This window comes from Anticarsia gemmatalis, chromosome 8 (genome assembly GCF_050436995.1).
Source record: "Anticarsia gemmatalis isolate Benzon Research Colony breed Stoneville strain chromosome 8, ilAntGemm2 primary, whole genome shotgun sequence".
NCBI lineage: Eukaryota > Metazoa > Arthropoda > Insecta > Lepidoptera > Erebidae > Anticarsia > Anticarsia gemmatalis.
In genome coordinates this window covers 11,459,618-11,476,472 of record NC_134752.1, presented here as the reverse complement: position 1 = coordinate 11,476,472, position 16,855 = coordinate 11,459,618, and the positions used below count along the sequence as shown (strand labels likewise).

At 35.9% G+C, this 16,855-nt stretch overlaps 2 protein-coding genes across 14 annotated transcripts in view; one reads left to right on the top strand and one right to left on the bottom strand.

The window, feature by feature from the left end:
* Nucleotides 1-217: 217 nt before the first annotated feature.
* LOC142975096 (uncharacterized) lies at nucleotides 218-8,543 on the top strand. Of its 8 annotated transcripts, none has more exons than XM_076117763.1 (10): nucleotides 218-369; nucleotides 695-763; nucleotides 1,318-1,438; nucleotides 2,103-2,774; nucleotides 3,162-3,359; nucleotides 3,806-3,946; nucleotides 4,447-4,654; nucleotides 5,026-5,233; nucleotides 5,862-6,072; nucleotides 6,688-8,543. In XM_076117763.1, exons 1-10 carry the CDS (start codon nucleotides 293-295, stop codon nucleotides 6,787-6,789), a joined length of 2,007 nt encoding a protein of 668 aa, XP_075973878.1. In that variant the 5' UTR covers nucleotides 218-292; the 3' UTR covers nucleotides 6,790-8,543. The 8 variants fall into 8 exon arrangements, with proteins under 8 accessions (XP_075973878.1, XP_075973877.1, XP_075973874.1 ...); XM_076117762.1 differs by having other exon boundaries at nucleotides 1,315-1,438; XM_076117759.1 differs by having other exon boundaries at nucleotides 695-784.
* Nucleotides 8,544-8,738: 195 nt separating this feature from the next.
* The window catches only part of LOC142975095 (axin-like), an 87,207-nt gene continuing 79,090 nt past the window's right edge, over nucleotides 8,739-16,855 (bottom strand). For all 6 annotated transcript variants that reach the window (XM_076117753.1, XM_076117754.1, XM_076117756.1 and 3 more), the window contains 7 exons: nucleotides 16,177-16,288; nucleotides 15,661-15,804; nucleotides 15,308-15,413; nucleotides 14,757-14,982; nucleotides 14,038-14,244; nucleotides 13,317-13,484; nucleotides 8,739-12,887 (listed from right to left, as the gene is read on the bottom strand). In XM_076117753.1, coding sequence (XP_075973868.1) covers nucleotides 12,764-12,887; nucleotides 13,317-13,484; nucleotides 14,038-14,244; nucleotides 14,757-14,982; nucleotides 15,308-15,413; nucleotides 15,661-15,804; nucleotides 16,177-16,288 — 1,087 coding nt within the window. In that variant the 3' untranslated portion in view covers nucleotides 8,739-12,763. The remainder of the gene's footprint in view (nucleotides 12,888-13,316; nucleotides 13,485-14,037; nucleotides 14,245-14,756; nucleotides 14,983-15,307; nucleotides 15,414-15,660; nucleotides 15,805-16,176; nucleotides 16,289-16,855) is intronic.

Here is a 16,855-nt window from a genome sequence, read left to right as displayed (position 1 = left end):
AGTTGACAAGAGTACACGTCAAATGTCACTATGGCATATCAACAGGTTTAAAAAATTCAACTTTTCTCTTTGAATTGTTATTAAATTTATTTAATTATCAAATTAATTAAATATTTTATAGTTAACATATCAGTAATTAAATAGCCATTAAATATCAACCTATAATATCTATGAAAAAATAAATAGCAGTGATAAAAAAGGCAGTAGATAAAATTAATGATCCATCGACAGCATCATTTTTTATTAATATTTTCGAGTCAAAAATGACAAACCCAAATCAAAACATCAAAAAATGGCGGACGACGACGAGATTGACATTTTAGGAGATTTCTCTTTTAATTCTTGTTTTGCTCAGAATAATCAAGGAATGTGAGTAAATCTAACGATAAATAAAACAACAGTGTACTTTAATTTGTAAAAAATCATTTTCATTGATTACGCAACAGTTACGCGGTTATGTTTACAGTGTTTTGTTGACACCAATTCTTCTTTCAAAACAATGGTTTTATACCTAAATATTTCGGGCAAGATTTCGTTGTTCAACTTATACGGCAATCCATGAAGTGGTATCCATCACACATATAAGCCACTTAAACACAGCTAGAGTCCTAAAAGACCAAAAAGTTATCTTCTGTTTTTTTTCGTCATTTCATATAATTTTTATTTTAAAACGTTTGAAAATATCTATCTTCAGACCTTCGTGTTCCAGTCGCGAAGACACGGTGCACCCGCAGTGGCTTCTTGACTCCACAGAAACGAATTGGTATGACAAACAAAGTAACAGGTCAGTTTGTGAACACTTAAATTCATCAGTTGCGAGGATGGCTTTATTAACACTGACTAATATGCTCTCGGCCTAATTAATCCATTACATACTAAAACATACTTCTTCGCATATTCACCAACTTCCTCATTTCTAATAAACATTCTCAACTTAGTAATAAAACTGAAATCTTTCAACTTCAATTTACGCAGTGCTGCTCAATCAATCTCAGGTTATCTATTAACTTTTAATGTTATGCGCAATCTTATAACAATGCTTTTAATTTGAATGCTCCATGATTGTCTGATCCATATTTGGATACTTCTGATCCATTGAAGTAGCCTTTTATGTTTTTACTTTTGTTTGATAAGGGGATAAGATTTATTGATTATTTGTTGTCCTTTTTTATTAATATCTTTAATTTTCATTACTAAATTTTAATTTACATCCAACATATCCCGCAATGAAACACAAAACCTCCTATTTTTTTTGTTTTTTATCTTATGTAAAGAACCATATAAAATTAGAATATACCGTTGTTTATGCTCCAGCAGGGTCAAAGAAGGTTCACCAAAGAAGCTGTACGGCAACAACTCATCAGACAAGTACAGCAATGAGGTGTCCTCTCACACCACTTGGAGCCAGGCTGAAAGAGAAATACTGGTTAGAGAAATGGTAAGTTAAATACTTCAATACTAGGACAAAACATAATATACATATTACACTAATAAAACAATAGTGTAGTAACTCAAAATAGCAATAGCAATTAAAAACTTAATTTATTTTACATGTAGATGAAAAAGTCAGCCAATTATACTATAATTTAGAATATCATAATCAAGAGTTCCTATGTAGTTGCAATAAAATAAACTTCAAATCTTAATATTATCTAATGCATAATGTAAAAGTTAATTTCCCAATTTTTCCTGAATGAGCATGATATTATGCATCTTTGATAGCAAAAATGATGATGTTTCATTGAAATATAGTACAAAACTGTGTTTATAAATAAATACATGTGTTAATACAGTTGTTATCATATTACAAAGTGTGCTAACATGGTCAAGGACAACAACAGTTTTATCTGATAGTATTGTCTATAGTCATTTTATTTTTATTAATCCACTAGTACAAAAACCTACTACAATACATACTACAATCTACATCAACAATTAAAATTTCGTGTTTAGTATGTTTGGTCTCTGCTTACCCCTATGGGACAAGGGTGTGGTATTATGTACATATGTATGTATGTATGAATAAATGTATGTATGTAGTGCTCCATTGTTGAACAAGGGCCATTGGGAATTTTCACTTAATTCACTTATTTATTTTGTAGGCAAAATATGGAAGAAATGTACGAAAAATATCACAATCTTTGAAAACGAAGACTGAGGCAGAGATACAAGCATTAATAGAAGCTGAATATGGAGTGCACTTGGATACACCGTCATTTGGCCTCGACAAGCCCGAAGACCACGAGGACGTGCCCGCAGTAGGCCAGGAAGAAATAGTCACAGATGACGTTACAACAATGAATAATGTACTAAATATGGTCTCGACTGGAGCACCAACAATTACTCTCCCAAAAAAACCATTCAGAAAGAAAAATACTAACACAAAGAGCTTATTAAAACCTAACATTTTACTTGAGAACAAGTCTGAATTACTAGCTATAAATCCTGCTGAAATATTGTACGAAGATGATCTTATAATAGGCTCGACTGAATCCATCGGTTCTGATTTAGATGTTACAGATATTGTATCGAAGAATATAGTTAAATATCAAGCGAAAGTCAAGGCTGAGAAGAAAATAGGGAATCATAGGAGAAAAGTGTCAAGGAATTATGATAAAGGTAGAACGAGGAATAGGAGTAAGGAATTGATCAAGTCGCCTCAAGGCAGGCAGAGGAAGGATTCAAGTTTGTCTGAGGATAGTTTGAAGAGTCCTAAAATGCAGATTGTTTTGGGGTCTGGACAAGCATTGCCGGTGTCTGAAGGGGAACAAGTGGTAAGTAACTTTTACAATCTTAAAAGTTAACTCTCTTAATTATTGTCCTAGTAATTGGATTTAAATATTGCTGACACAATTACTTCTGCTAGGCGAAAAGCTATAAAAACTGTCGCACTATTAAAAGTAAGTCTTTGGAAATGTCTGACATCAAAGAAAAGACTGGCAAACCTTGTAACCTGTAGACACTTTAAAAGAAACCATTTTATGTAAATTTTATTTGACATCTTATAAATGCTTTCCCTCTAGCAACAATGTGAACATAACATATTATTATATTCCTATGTTCATGCATACCCTCGCTTTCGCCGCCTAAGTCAGGCCTATGATGATAATGATTATAAAGCAATAATCAATCAGATCTTAAATAAACTGTTTCCTTTCTAGATTAAAATAGAGAAGAAGAAAGACTCGGACCCGGAGAGCGACATAGAGATAGACGTGGACAGTGATACCGACAACATGTCTAACAAGAGTACGCCCAAGAAGGACCATAGTGTAAGAGCTACCAGTGAGGAGGCACCTATAGCTGTACCGCTCAGCAGGTTCGAACCTATGCCGAAACGACAGAAGAAAATCAACCTGGTAAGTATATTCCGTTTTTAATTTTAGTTATTTGTGTAATAGTAATGTACAAAATAAAGGTTGGGCCATCCTCACGTAACGTGGGATAAGGACAAGACAAGAAAGCGTAGTAGTAAGTACAAAATGGTGACATAAAAGTTTGGGTTTTTTTTATGACTGACATGATTGACTTGAAACCACTGGGCTGTAGCAAAATAAATTCCTAACTAAGCAGACCTTAAAACTATCAATTATTTCATTTATGGTACCACTCTCCAAGCTTCACTATGATTTGTCTTCTCAAATAAACTATGAATATTTAAAACTATCATATTTTTTTCAGCATTTCTGGATTAACATTTATTTTTCGCATTAAAAATAATCATGCAATATTATCTTATAGGTATGAAACAGGATCACACATTTTATATAAGTATAGTCGTTTGTACTGAATGTTTTGATCTCAGGATGGCGGGGGTGGCTATACGATAATGCACACGGAGTCAGGCGATCTGTTCGCGGTAGGCAATGAGCCGCGCAAGGAGCGAGCACCCAAGAAACAACACGTACAGCTGTTACATTGCAGAGTGTATAATGCTGAGAAGCCGGTAAGTTTAAAAAAAAAAGTGATTAAAAAAAGGGCATATCGATTTTATGCTGATATTTTCAAACTATAACACATAAACACGTTCTTTGTTGGCCCAGCAAGGTATTTGACAAAATCTAAACAAATTTCAGCAAATATCTATATTAATCTATACTAATATTATAAAGCTGAAGAGTTTGTTTGTTTGTTTGTTTGAACGCGCTAATCTCAGGAACTACTGGTCCGATTTGAAAAATTCTTTCAGTGTTAGATAGCCCATTTATCGAGGCAGGCTATAGGCTATATATCATCACGCTACGACCAATAGGAGCAGAGAACCAGTAAATAATGTTACAAAAACGGGGAAAAAACCCATTCTCTCTTATGTTACGGAAGCGAAGTGGCGCAGGTCAGCTAGTTTGTCAAATATGCAACAGTTTTGAACAAAATTCCTGTGCCACAATAATGCCTTATGATTGTCCACCTCAAAAATGATCACTCAACTAATATTTAATGTTTCAGGCACCTTTCGAAGTGCGAGTGCACGTATCAACTCTGCTCCTAATGGACGCGCACGCGCACTCGTCCCGCGCGGAAGTGATGGGTCTGCTGGGCGGGGCCGTGAGCGAGCGTGACGTCACGGGGGGCGGGGCGCGCCTCGTGCTCACTGTTACTGCGTACCGGACTGCTGCTGCCGCGGCTGGTAGCACGCATTGTGATATGGACCCTGGTGGGTACAAAGCATTAACTTTCACGTATGACCCGTTAATACTGTCCAAGTTTCAAATCTATCTGAGTACCTAAATCTCGGTCTTTCAAGACATTCCTGCAGCTTATTAACTGCTTTTCCTATTAGTTTATATTTTCTCCAAAGTATTTTATGAAAACTGTATTTCCGTCGTAAGGTATACTTGATTTGCAAAATTGCTTTGAGGCTTTTGACAGCAAGTATATGACTAAGCTGTGAAAGACATTTAAAATCTATCATCGAATGAAGTAGTCTGGTTGCAGAAAAATAAGAGCTTAATCTGCTTATGTATCACAACCTAACACTACCCTGTATTATTATTAAAAATACTAATTATAGAACCATCTCCACAGTATCTCAATCGCTGGCAGCGGAGTCTCTCCGCGCCTCGCACATAGTATGCGGCTGGCACCACTCGCACCCGCAGTTCCCGGCGGCGCCGTCAGCTCAGGACCTGGTGTCGCAGCGCGGCCTGCAGCGGGCGCTGGAGTGGCGCCTGCCCTTCCTGGGGTTCATCACCTCGCAGCACTGGCCCACTGGCAGGACAGCTTCGCAATACCGGTAATAATTACTACAAGACGATATTTATAAATAGTTATTTCAAAATTAATCTTATGTATAGGCTTTTTATGTTACGAACGAAGATGTTCCCTCATTATAAATATTCCTCTATCTGACGCCACCTGAATCATCTGCAATAGATGGCACAGGCCAATGAAAGAGAAACTTGTGTATCCGTAGTTTAATCTATCACTTAGTATATGATCATTCATGTTTTGAAATCCTGTATTACTTAACTCATAGTTAACTAAACATGCGCGTACTTGTACGTACACTCTTGTAAACGTGCGCTTTACAACGCTATTTACTTTTACGATCTATTCCCATGATCAAAGAGCAATAATTCTACTGCACTTACCCCCGGTTTCTGAGGTACATTAAGCGGTAGTTTATCTATTCAATAGCGTTTAAGCTCATATAAACATGACAGTTTGAATAGATAAACTACCGCTAAATGTGCCTCAGAAACCGGGCATGACAGATCCACTTTCTTAAAAGTATATTGGCTCCTTTTTAAGAAAAATAAAAAAAATATACTTCTAATCAAAAAAACTATTCCTATTTAAGCAATTTCAAAATAGCCATAAAATAAAAGACCAATTTTATACCTATTCAATTTTCGTTCCAGTTGTATCCGCGTCGAAGACATCGACGACGCGGAAGTGCCGATCGGCTACCAATTCAGTGTGAAGTTACTGCCGGACCTGACGCCCGACTCTCTGCCCTCGTTCTTGAGAGAACTGCGCTCCGTCATGATATGTGACAACAACAGGAATGAGTACAGTGTCGACATGGTGCGTGATAAGTGTCCGCAGGCGGGAATCACTTATTTAGAAAAGGTACCATTTAAAATATATTACTAGTTGACTGTAGACGGGCCATTTCAAACGTGCAAATTAAGTTATGTCATTTTATTGGAGTTTCGATCGCTATTACGCACGCACATGTCACATTCGTATGATTATTTTTATTATGACGTAGTTCGCACGTTTGTAACGGCCTTATTAGAGCTCTGCTCGCGTCTAATGGTTTTAGTTTTTTACTTGTTCCTCCTAATTTTTGAGTATTTTATTACAAATATTATAACATTAAGATGTTCGCAATGGATCCAGCGGTTCTCGAGTTTTGTCGATACTAACAAACGAGTTATTGTGAACTTTTTAAATTAATTACATTTAACTGAACTACCATTGCATCAGGAGGTCGTGGGTTCGATTCCCACAGGGAACAAACATTTGTGCGATGCACAAATAGTGGTTTCGGGTCTGGTTGTACTTTCTGTCCGTTGTTTGTAAGTTTGTAAAAGTCTCCGCGACACATATCTTAGTGCGAGAAAACTGAACAATATTTTTACTCAGAAAAAGACACCCCTTTAATTTGCAATCAAAAGTTAGAATCAAACAATTAATTTTACATTCCTGATACATGTATTTAATAGTTACTTTCTTCCACAGTGCATATCGAGTGCATCCCACCACATGCGGTCAGCGGGCTACGCGGACGACGACCCCCTAGTTAAGAACCTCATACAAGGCATCAGAGATGTGTTCAGATAGCACACACTACACAATGTACTGGTAAAAACCATGCATTGAACTGAAAGGATTTGAATGACAATATTAATGTAACTGGGAACACTTGGTTATAGATAGTTTTACTCGCTGAGCAAGGCAGTGTATGTCTGTTTGGTAACTAGCTGTTAAACGAGGCTTCGCCGGCGATAAACGTTAATGGTGAAGATAACTATACGTTATGGCAATGAATATCCTCTTTTAAGTGGTAATAAGATAACTTTCCATGTTACAGTGCACCTAATGAGCCTAAACTGCTCTCTAAACTACCTGTTTCAATAAAAATCACGCCAATTCCTTGCTGTTTAACATGACAGAAGGACAGACGAACGAACACATACTACATTAAAGTTAATTGTATAATTTAGAACCTTTGTGTGTGTGTATTGATCGGTGATTATCGACAATGCGTAAAAGCTGTAAGTTGGATGTTGGATGAAAGGACTGATAGTATACATACATGTTAAGAGAATGAGTGTTATAAGAAAAAGGTGCTGTTGTACAAAAGGAAGGGATACTAACAAGCCGATATGAAAATAATATAAAATTGAAGCATCCCTATAGATCCTCTACTAGACATGAAAGGAGAATTTTTATGTTAGACCCATAATCAACACTTGCGTACGAATGTACTGAAAGATATGAAACGTGACAATGGTGATCGTTATTAAATTGTCATTTTAGTACAATTTGTACTAAATTACCGTGTATAGTTATGAAACTTAGTAAAAGTGTTTATTTTCAAACGCGTGTGCTTTAAGTTTTAGTGTTACCTACTATTTGTGCCAATGTGTTATAGGAATTGTATATCCCAAGCGATTTGACTCTTTGTTAAACTTACCTGTGCTACTGAGCGGTTGTATAATATAATACAAGTAGTAGTTAGTATTTCTATTATTCTGGAAGATATTGCTGCTCATTGTAGTTTTATTCATAGTATGATATTGATGTTTGAGCTTAATACACGAAAAAAACCTTCTTATAATAAGTTATTTTAATAGGAGCAGCCTTACTCGCTCTCTACTACCTTTCTATAAAAATATATGTTTTGCAAAACAAAATGCAGAAGTTACCACATCACGATTATCTTTTACTTTATTTATGTCAATTAATTGTATTAAAGTAATTGGCCTTGATGAAAGTGATGATGACAATACATTTTAAGTTGTTTTATAATTTGGGCTGTTGTTTAAAAATGCTGTTAGTTTCGATAAAAATACGCACTTATACTAAAGTATACCTACAATATTACTTTGTAAAAGTGCACTGTGATTATTAGGGGGTTTGAAAGTAGCTTCAAATATTTCTTGAAACTATACACATGGTGCTGTTCGTCAGTTTTCTTTGAACCGTAAACTTATTTAAATTTGTCATCTTCAACAAATTAATTTGCAATATCGCTGCCCAAATGTTTAAATGTAAGATATCTGTGTATGAGCTAAACATTGTTACTTGAAACAAAATGTATTCTTAAAGTAATGTAGGATTACATGTTGGTCAGTATTGGTTATGTAAGTTGTTAAATAGAGCTCTTTACTTTGTGTAAAATAGAGCTCATTTATTTATGTTACGAGAGCTCTATGGATGATTCTACCTTTTCAAATATTTTGGTTATTTTAAAATTGTAATGTTAGAAATGATTAGCAGATATTCCAATAGTTTTATGGTTCTAAATTATTGTTTGTAATACATACTTTTCAATTGGTCTCTAAAGTTAATATAAATGAAATATGAAATTATCTTGACTTTTATTTCTGATCTATGTAGTTACACTGCACATATTTTGCATGTATAAACATATCTAATAACAATCCCTCTGCAGGGTAAGAGTCACTTCCCAGTATGGAAAAGGGGATAGGCTCTTAGTCTAGTACGGATTACGGGGTATATTGTGATGTATTTGTGTTTATAAGGATAGTGAAATCAAAGTCATATTATGGCACAGTTCCAGTTTATTCTTTTAAATGTTACATGTGCTAGATAAAAAAATAATACAGTCCGATTAGTGAAATTCTTTTTACTATTTATCAGCGGCCGTCGATGAACGACCGTGAGTCGTTGCTGAAATTAATACTTAGTTTAACAAATCGTTTACTTCCACATTCGTACACTCTAAATTGGAAAACATTATATTTTTTTACAATTTTAACAAGCTTTTTAACCGACATACTTTGAGCCCATGGCTTGTTGTACGTATCGACTGAATACATAGACTTAAGTTATTTTGTATTTATGCATATATGATCGTTCTATGTATTGACGTCGACACGCAAAGCGTTGCCTCTGTTGGACCTTTTTGGTAGTACAAAGGTACTTTCACATCGCAAGTGCCTTGTATAATATAATTTAAAAACGATATAGTAATTTATCTATTTATACAGTCATATTGTCGAGTGGCCGGGCGTCGCGCGGTCACTGTTCACTTGCCGTTATAAAAATGTACTGCGGCTCAAACACAAAATATCGCGATCGTATAAAAGTTTCACTGGCGTTAAGTATATTGAGCATACATAATATAGTTAAACACGAATTGGCAAGTTTCTAAACTTACAAATAAATGGAAAACACACTGGCAGTGATTAAACTAGGTCATGTTCAAACATTCGATCAACAAGTTGTAACCAAATAGCAGAAGCACACTAGCTCGTCTTTAGTAAAAGCTAGCTAGGTAGAATATGAGTATGCATTGCAATGAATGAATCTTTTGATTTATAGGAAGACAGTTGAATTTTAAAGTTAATGCCAGATGGCTGTTTTTAGCACTTTTTTGCTTATTGTTACTTGGTTTTATTTGTTAATCGAATGTTTGAAATAAACGCATAAATCTAAGTTTGAGCGACATCTAGATGCTTTGAAGATTTTTGGTCAATTTGTACGAAGATGCTTTCTACAAAAAATATATAAAATATAAAGCATCTCAAACAATAGTTAGAGTATCGCAATATTTTGTGTTCGAACATCCGCGCCACAACGCAACCTTAGGCAATAAATAAAAAAATGATTTGTTTTAATTAAATTAATAAAAAATAAAGAGTTCGAAACGATCGTAGCGTTACGTCTATATTTACAATGTGTTAACTTACAACTAATTAGAAGCATCAACTATGAAAAATTTTATCAACATTGAAGGCACATGATTCCGCACCCGATTCTCGTCATAAACGTGCATAACATTAGGTGCACTCTTCGCTGGCAACATTCCTCTGTACTTTTTATTTTACATGGCAACACTGCAAATTATATCGTCTGTCAAAACTACGATAACATGAAAGCAATGAACATAAAAAAACCGTTACAAAAATCCGTAAAACATTTAAGACACATATGTGTATATAATTTTCTTAATTTTAGAGACAGCAAGTTTTGACAAATAATACAAAATGTAATGTTGGTACATTATGGACCGGACATGACATTGACATGCTAACTTACACAATATTATACAATATGCGAAATAAGTACTGGTATGAAACTGTCCGAGTTGCATCACACTTATTATGAACAATTACTTAGAAGGTTGGCTGATGAAAATGTTTGTCAATTTCAGTGATAAATGTAATGCAACGCGAAAGTAGACTAGTTAATATTTGAAGTTGACTTAGGGAAACTCAGTCTGGCAATGACATTATAGCAAAGTTGTTCGGCTCAGTCCGATGTATAGGAGAACTTGATAAAAGAAGCAATAAACAGAAACTTTAATCTTTTCAGCGAGAGTTGGTAGTATAATATCGTTATTCGAATAAAGGTTATTTTCACAGCTTATGAATAACTCTAAAATAATTTATCTGCGAAATAAAATGACAGAAAATGTATGAAATCAACTGTCAATATTACCTACCGGATAAATTATCGAATAGATATTTAGAAGCAGTGAAATCGAACTTCATCGGAATCGGAAACAGCGAGCGTTATCGTAAATGACATCGCTCGCGTTTCGTGGTACTGGGAAGTTCGAATTTAAGTTCAAAAAGATTACTTCAGTCACACAACTCTAGTTGAAAAGATTTTACAAGAGCAAGAATCAAGTTATAAGAAAAGAATTCATTATATTTTTACACTGACAGTACTATCAAATTCGTCCATACATCGTACTAAGCGCAGGCTAAGACCGGTCGCAATACAGAATAAACAAATTATTCTTACAAACTATTTCGCTAATTAGTTCTATTCACAGCTGCGGAACGGAAATTATTTATATAAAAAATTGTCTCCCACTAAATAATTAGTGTATTTAGTTCATTACACTGATATTTGTATGAGATCCCGTCGTGCGATTTGTAATTTTGAATTGAGCTGCACACTGGTGTAAAACATGCTGGTTATTGGGTAATTATAATAATATTATAATATGAAATTAAGAACAAAAAATACCTCATAATTTTAGGATCTTTAGTACATTTTTCATGTACTAACAATTCTAAAATCGAGCTGAGAGCTGCCAAGAGGTGAATTTGACAGGATAATGTTAATTTAAAAGAATTGTACTTCGTATAATACATAATACAAATAGAGTGTATTATGTACTTTTGTTAATCCAATTTATCAGAAAAGAAGCCACAAATATAAGCGAGTGTCGCCAATAACCAGCATGTCCCACATCAGAATGGTAATTTCATATTTCCGTTACAAATTACGAATTTCCAATTTCAACGAAACTATATTTTATATTTAAACAGAACACGTCATTTTACATCTAAAATATTAATTTAAAAATATACAAACTAAGCAGTCATTCATGTAACACTAGGAATATTAAAAAAATGTTTGCATACCGTCATTCTGCGATTTAAAAAAATATCGTACAATAGTAAGCGTACTCAACTAGCTCGTAGTAAAAAAATAATTAAAATTAATTTAAAAAAAGCTTAAAGAGTCAATGAGGAACAGAATTTATACAATGTCGCGCAGTTATACCTATTACGATTACACTTATCGTAATGTATTTAAAATAAATAATTTATTTAATCTATCGCCGCCCCGTGCTGTACATGTTATAGGAAACTGTATCTTATGTTCATAAGAATAATAATGATATATCAGCTGTCACTGGAGTGATCGTGGGACAGGGCGACTTGTAAGACACACTGCAGTCAGCTCGCATGCGACAACGATGATTTACTTCAAAATATCAGTCATTATTGAACTTAAAAACGTTATATATTTTCTACAAATATACACTTTTAATTTTAAGGGCTATACATGTCCGATGGATATGAAACTTCGGCAGTTAAAATTTACCTTTTACCAATAATGCCGTTTACGTATAGCTCGCTTAAAAATCCAAAACACAAAAACTATCGTATCTTTTCGTACATTCTATATAAATATTGTCCTACAATTAGTAGTAATAGTTGAGTCGTCGCATGCTTGCTGCAGTGTGTTCAACACCACAGGGAAGTGTTTGGGATATATTTGATGATCGACTGGATGATACAGCGCTGGTTCGCTGGATTTACATCACTGGTTGACCAAATAGCTGGTTGAGGTTCACTGACTGGTTATATGATAATTGCAGCAAGGATAAACCACCGGTAGTATTGCATAAAACGCTTGTTGAATCGTGATGTTTCACTGGTTTCGGTAGTACAAGTGACATATTGCTGGTACTGTCTAACTAACAACTGATACTGCGCTGGAAATGCAAGACATTTGCTGTTACATTGCTGGATTTCTCCAATTTAAACACGTATATTGTCCAACAATAATGCCCGTAGCTGCTAATATAACACAGAACCAGTTATTTGATGATACACCGCTGGTTTAATCCTGCAAGTAATACAACACTAGTATATTTCAGCGTTGATACAATTCAGCGACTGATACAACACTAGTATATTCCAGCAGGTGATACAAACGCTGGTATAACACAGCAAGTGATACAGCACTTGATTTTTCAACAGGTGATACAAATGCTGGTAAAGTCCATCAAATGATACATATCTGGTACTCCGCCGCTGGTCTAGTCGATGCTCTTGACGCGCGCCATGACTTTGCCCTCGAACATCGGCAGCGTGTCGGAGTCGCTGCTCACCTCCTCCTGGATCACGGTGTCCAGGTCCGCGCAGTTGGTTTTGAAGAAGTATCTACAATTATAGGTTGTGTTGAAGTAAGTTTGATACTTATTGTCCAGTAATCTATACTTATAATAAATTTATTATAATCAATGTACGTAAGAATGTATTAATTTAAAGTCAACAGTATTTTTTTCCAATACGCAACTAATTTTTTAATCACATATTCAAATTAAACAAATTAATTGTAAAATAAGAAACTCCTCAACCTTCAATTTAAAAGCTAGATAGATTGTTAATATCATATTCTTGATTAAAATATTTCAGCATTACTAAAATACCATAGTCTTTAAGACAAAAATAGTTGCTTTGTTTAAAATGAGGCATATTTTAGACTATGTTACTTCTTGACAAATATATAATACTACTATTGTTAACTTATTAAGTACAACTCTATATGGAAGCTATAATGATGATGCATAATAGTAGTTTAGTACATACCTGTAGTTCCCCTTCCTAGGCAGGTAATCCTTGAAGAGCTTGAGTGTGAGCGGCGAGGCGGGCACCTTGAACCGGTACGGCACGTTCTCGTCCAGGAACGTCACCACCACCACCGTGTGGTCAGTTGTACAACCACCGCTGGCGCTGCTCGACTTGCTGCCACTACCACTGTACGAAAAACACGATTAGATTAAGTCATTTTTATATGCCATGGTAAAAGTCACAATTCTAAGTCACAAAGTATGTGTATTGAAGCGCAAATTGGCCTCTATTTCCTCATTAAAGTCTATATTAGCACCAAAAGCATCAGTTACTACTGTTACTACTACTACTGTTACTACTGTTAACTTCGTAACTAAATAGTCGTCTATTACGACACTGTTAGCTACAAAATTGACTCTTATGTATATAAACAGGCCTGCGTATTTAGCCGTTGAAAAAAAACACTTTGTTCGCTGAGATAGCAGGACGTACGAGCACGTATATTTTTTCGAGAGGACGTACGATTGTTTATAAATCACTTGAGTCCTTGAGTGTTATATAACGCATATAAAAGGTTATTTTTGGTCTCGGCTTTCATCATCAACAACCTATGTGTTACAATTTATGAGCGTCATATTGAACTTCAATATAAAGATGTAAAGTATTTTCGTATTCTACTTTATAAATGTTTGGTATGATATTTTTATTGATGTAAGTCGAGAGTTTACAAGCGACATACCGTGGGCGCGGTTGCTTGTCCTTGCGGCGCAGCTCGTCGCGGTCGGCGGACGAGGCGCGCGACGACAGGTCCCGGGCGCGCCGCTCGCCGCGCTCCAGGCGCTCGCCCTCCGCCATCCACAGCAGGATGCGCGGCTCCACGCCGCCCTCGCTCACCACCGACACGCCGCTGTCCGTCAGCTCCGTCACCGTCTTTTTTGAGAATGACCTGGAATTACAAATATAGTTGAAGGATATGTAGGAGTAACTGTTTTCTCACTTTATAGGTTGACAAGCTCTCCGCCCGCAGGATAGGAGGCTTCTACATTTGTTAAGAAATTTTCATACCAAATTCCAACGACAACGCACAGCTGAAGCAACTTAACATTCTATGTTAAGTTGCTTCAGCTGTGCGTTGTCTATCAGTCAGTAACGGAAGAGTTTTATACATATTGATAGTCGAATGTATTAAATTTTTTGACGCTATAATAATACACGAGAAAGTGATAAAGACAGATTGACACATAGGGCTTGGTCAAGGAACGTTACAGCAGTCTACAGCAAATTATTAACGATAACGAGGTCGTTTGACAGGGTATGTTGGATTCCGGTAGTTGACAAATCAAGCAAACTTCAAAACAGTATTCATGTTCAGGACCTCTGAAATGTTGCTTAAAACCAAACTATTATCTTATTTCTTGTATGTATGATTTGTTGAGATGTATAGTAAAGTAAACATACCTGCGCGTAAGCGAGTGAGGATGATGTAACGAGTCAGGCGGCGCATCATAGTGTCCGGAGTCAGCGGACAGCGCGGACGGAGCCCGTCGTGCGGCGTGCGCGTGTGCGTGCGCATGCGCGGGGTGTGGCGCGTGCGCGGGGTGCGGGGCGCGGGCCCGCGCGCGCCGCCCGCCCGGCGGGGACGCGCCCGGCGTGCGCTCCGACCACACGCGCGACACGTGCTGGTCTGTGACACATGACATATGTTATAATACAATTGCAATACTACTCCTTGGTAATCCTTTCTTAGAAATACAGAGAAAGGCAATCGAAACTTAAAATTCGAAAATGACACTAAAATGGAAGTAAAAGTGGATTTCATTCAAAACTTATAACCATTTAAGTCACAGTAAATTTTACAGCCTGCAAATGAAATAGATTATGAAATTATCCCGTACATTTATCAAAAACAATTCTTCTTATAATTAAAACAAAAACATTTCTCTTATTCCTAAATAACACGTTATAATGTAAAAATACAGTAATAAACAATAAATATAATAAAAGCTTACCTAATATATCCTGATCGTTGTCGTCATCGAGCTGCAGTTTCTCTCGTATCGCGGCCGCCACTAGCTGCGGTGGTAACGCCTGACTCGACGCCTCCTCGCCATCTCCCTGGTAGTCAACACAATGTTTTTTATCAAGTGTACTTTACCTACCTTTTGGCAATAATTTACGTTTTTTAACTAGGACTACTGCTACACATATAATTGGCGGCAGCAAAACCTAATGTATGTAGATGAACCCGATCATCACAAACTGAAGAAGTAAGTCGAGTCGGTTATGTTGTTCATGTGTGAAATGTGTGTAGCAACCTCACACACATCAAGATATATGTAAATGAATCAAAAGTAAGTGATACCTCAGCGAGTCGCCTCTCGAGTCGTTCCTTGGCCTCCTGGTCGCGGCGCACTCGCTCCAGCTTCTCTATGAGCAGCGGCGCGAACTCCGCCGGCGGCAGCACGCGCAGTTGCTCCGACTGCACGCGCTGGGTGCGCGGGATCATCTGTACCATACATGACAATAATTTGAAATAGTCGGTAAAAAGTGAAGTAAACATTTTGCACTTTTGTGCAGCAGAATCACAAAATCATATCTCATGACAGTCAATCAACAGTAGATTTATGGCCAAAACTTCTAAGCTTTTTTTCATTTCATTATTTACCAGAATACCAAGAAAAACCAGAAAATCTAAACGTTATATTAATTAAAACTTATCTTGACTGGTACTGCTATAATTTATCACTTAAGAGAATTTTCAAGACCATAAAAGAGAATTTTTTTTTTATACATAAGGTAAAAAAAGGCTATTTACTGTTATATTAAGCACTTCGAACACTAGGTACAAAGAACAAATTATTATAAGGTATATCCTCACCATAGCGGTATCTTGCTCCTTGTTGATGACAGCGTGTCGGTCGAGCCCGTGCAGCCGCGGCCGGTGTCTGCTCTCGCGAGACTCGCGGACACCGCGCACTGACATACCGTCACTACACACCAAACAATTACAACTATATTAATTACAGACTTAGAAAATGTATATTTCATAGAAGATAGAAGTCCATTTTATTGGAATTTAGGGATACAATTTTGATATTGATATTGTTTAGCAAGGTAAAGCTTATATCCAAACAATTGAGACTGATTTGTTTTATAAATTTTGAATAAATGTTCCAATTTTATTAAAGAAATATAGCAACACTTTTTGAAGTTAAGATTTGTGTTGCCAGTATGTACATATAATATTGATGTTAAAACATCAAAATAGTACATCGGTATTTAATTCAAATATAAAGTTAGTTATTTGCATACATTTGTTTGATGCAAGTTAATAAGGATCATATTATGGAGTAATTAAATAAAATGATGAATTAGTTATTGCTATAAAACTAAGCGAATTAAGCTTGGAAAATAAAAGTTTGCTCAAATTATAAAAATGACAGCCTAAATAATAAAAATTGTAGTAAATTCTTACCGTTTTACAAACCTCTTTAGCTAGTAATGTCAGCATTCTTGTTTATAGGTGTATTACTGAAATTAGGTACTTTGTACAACAT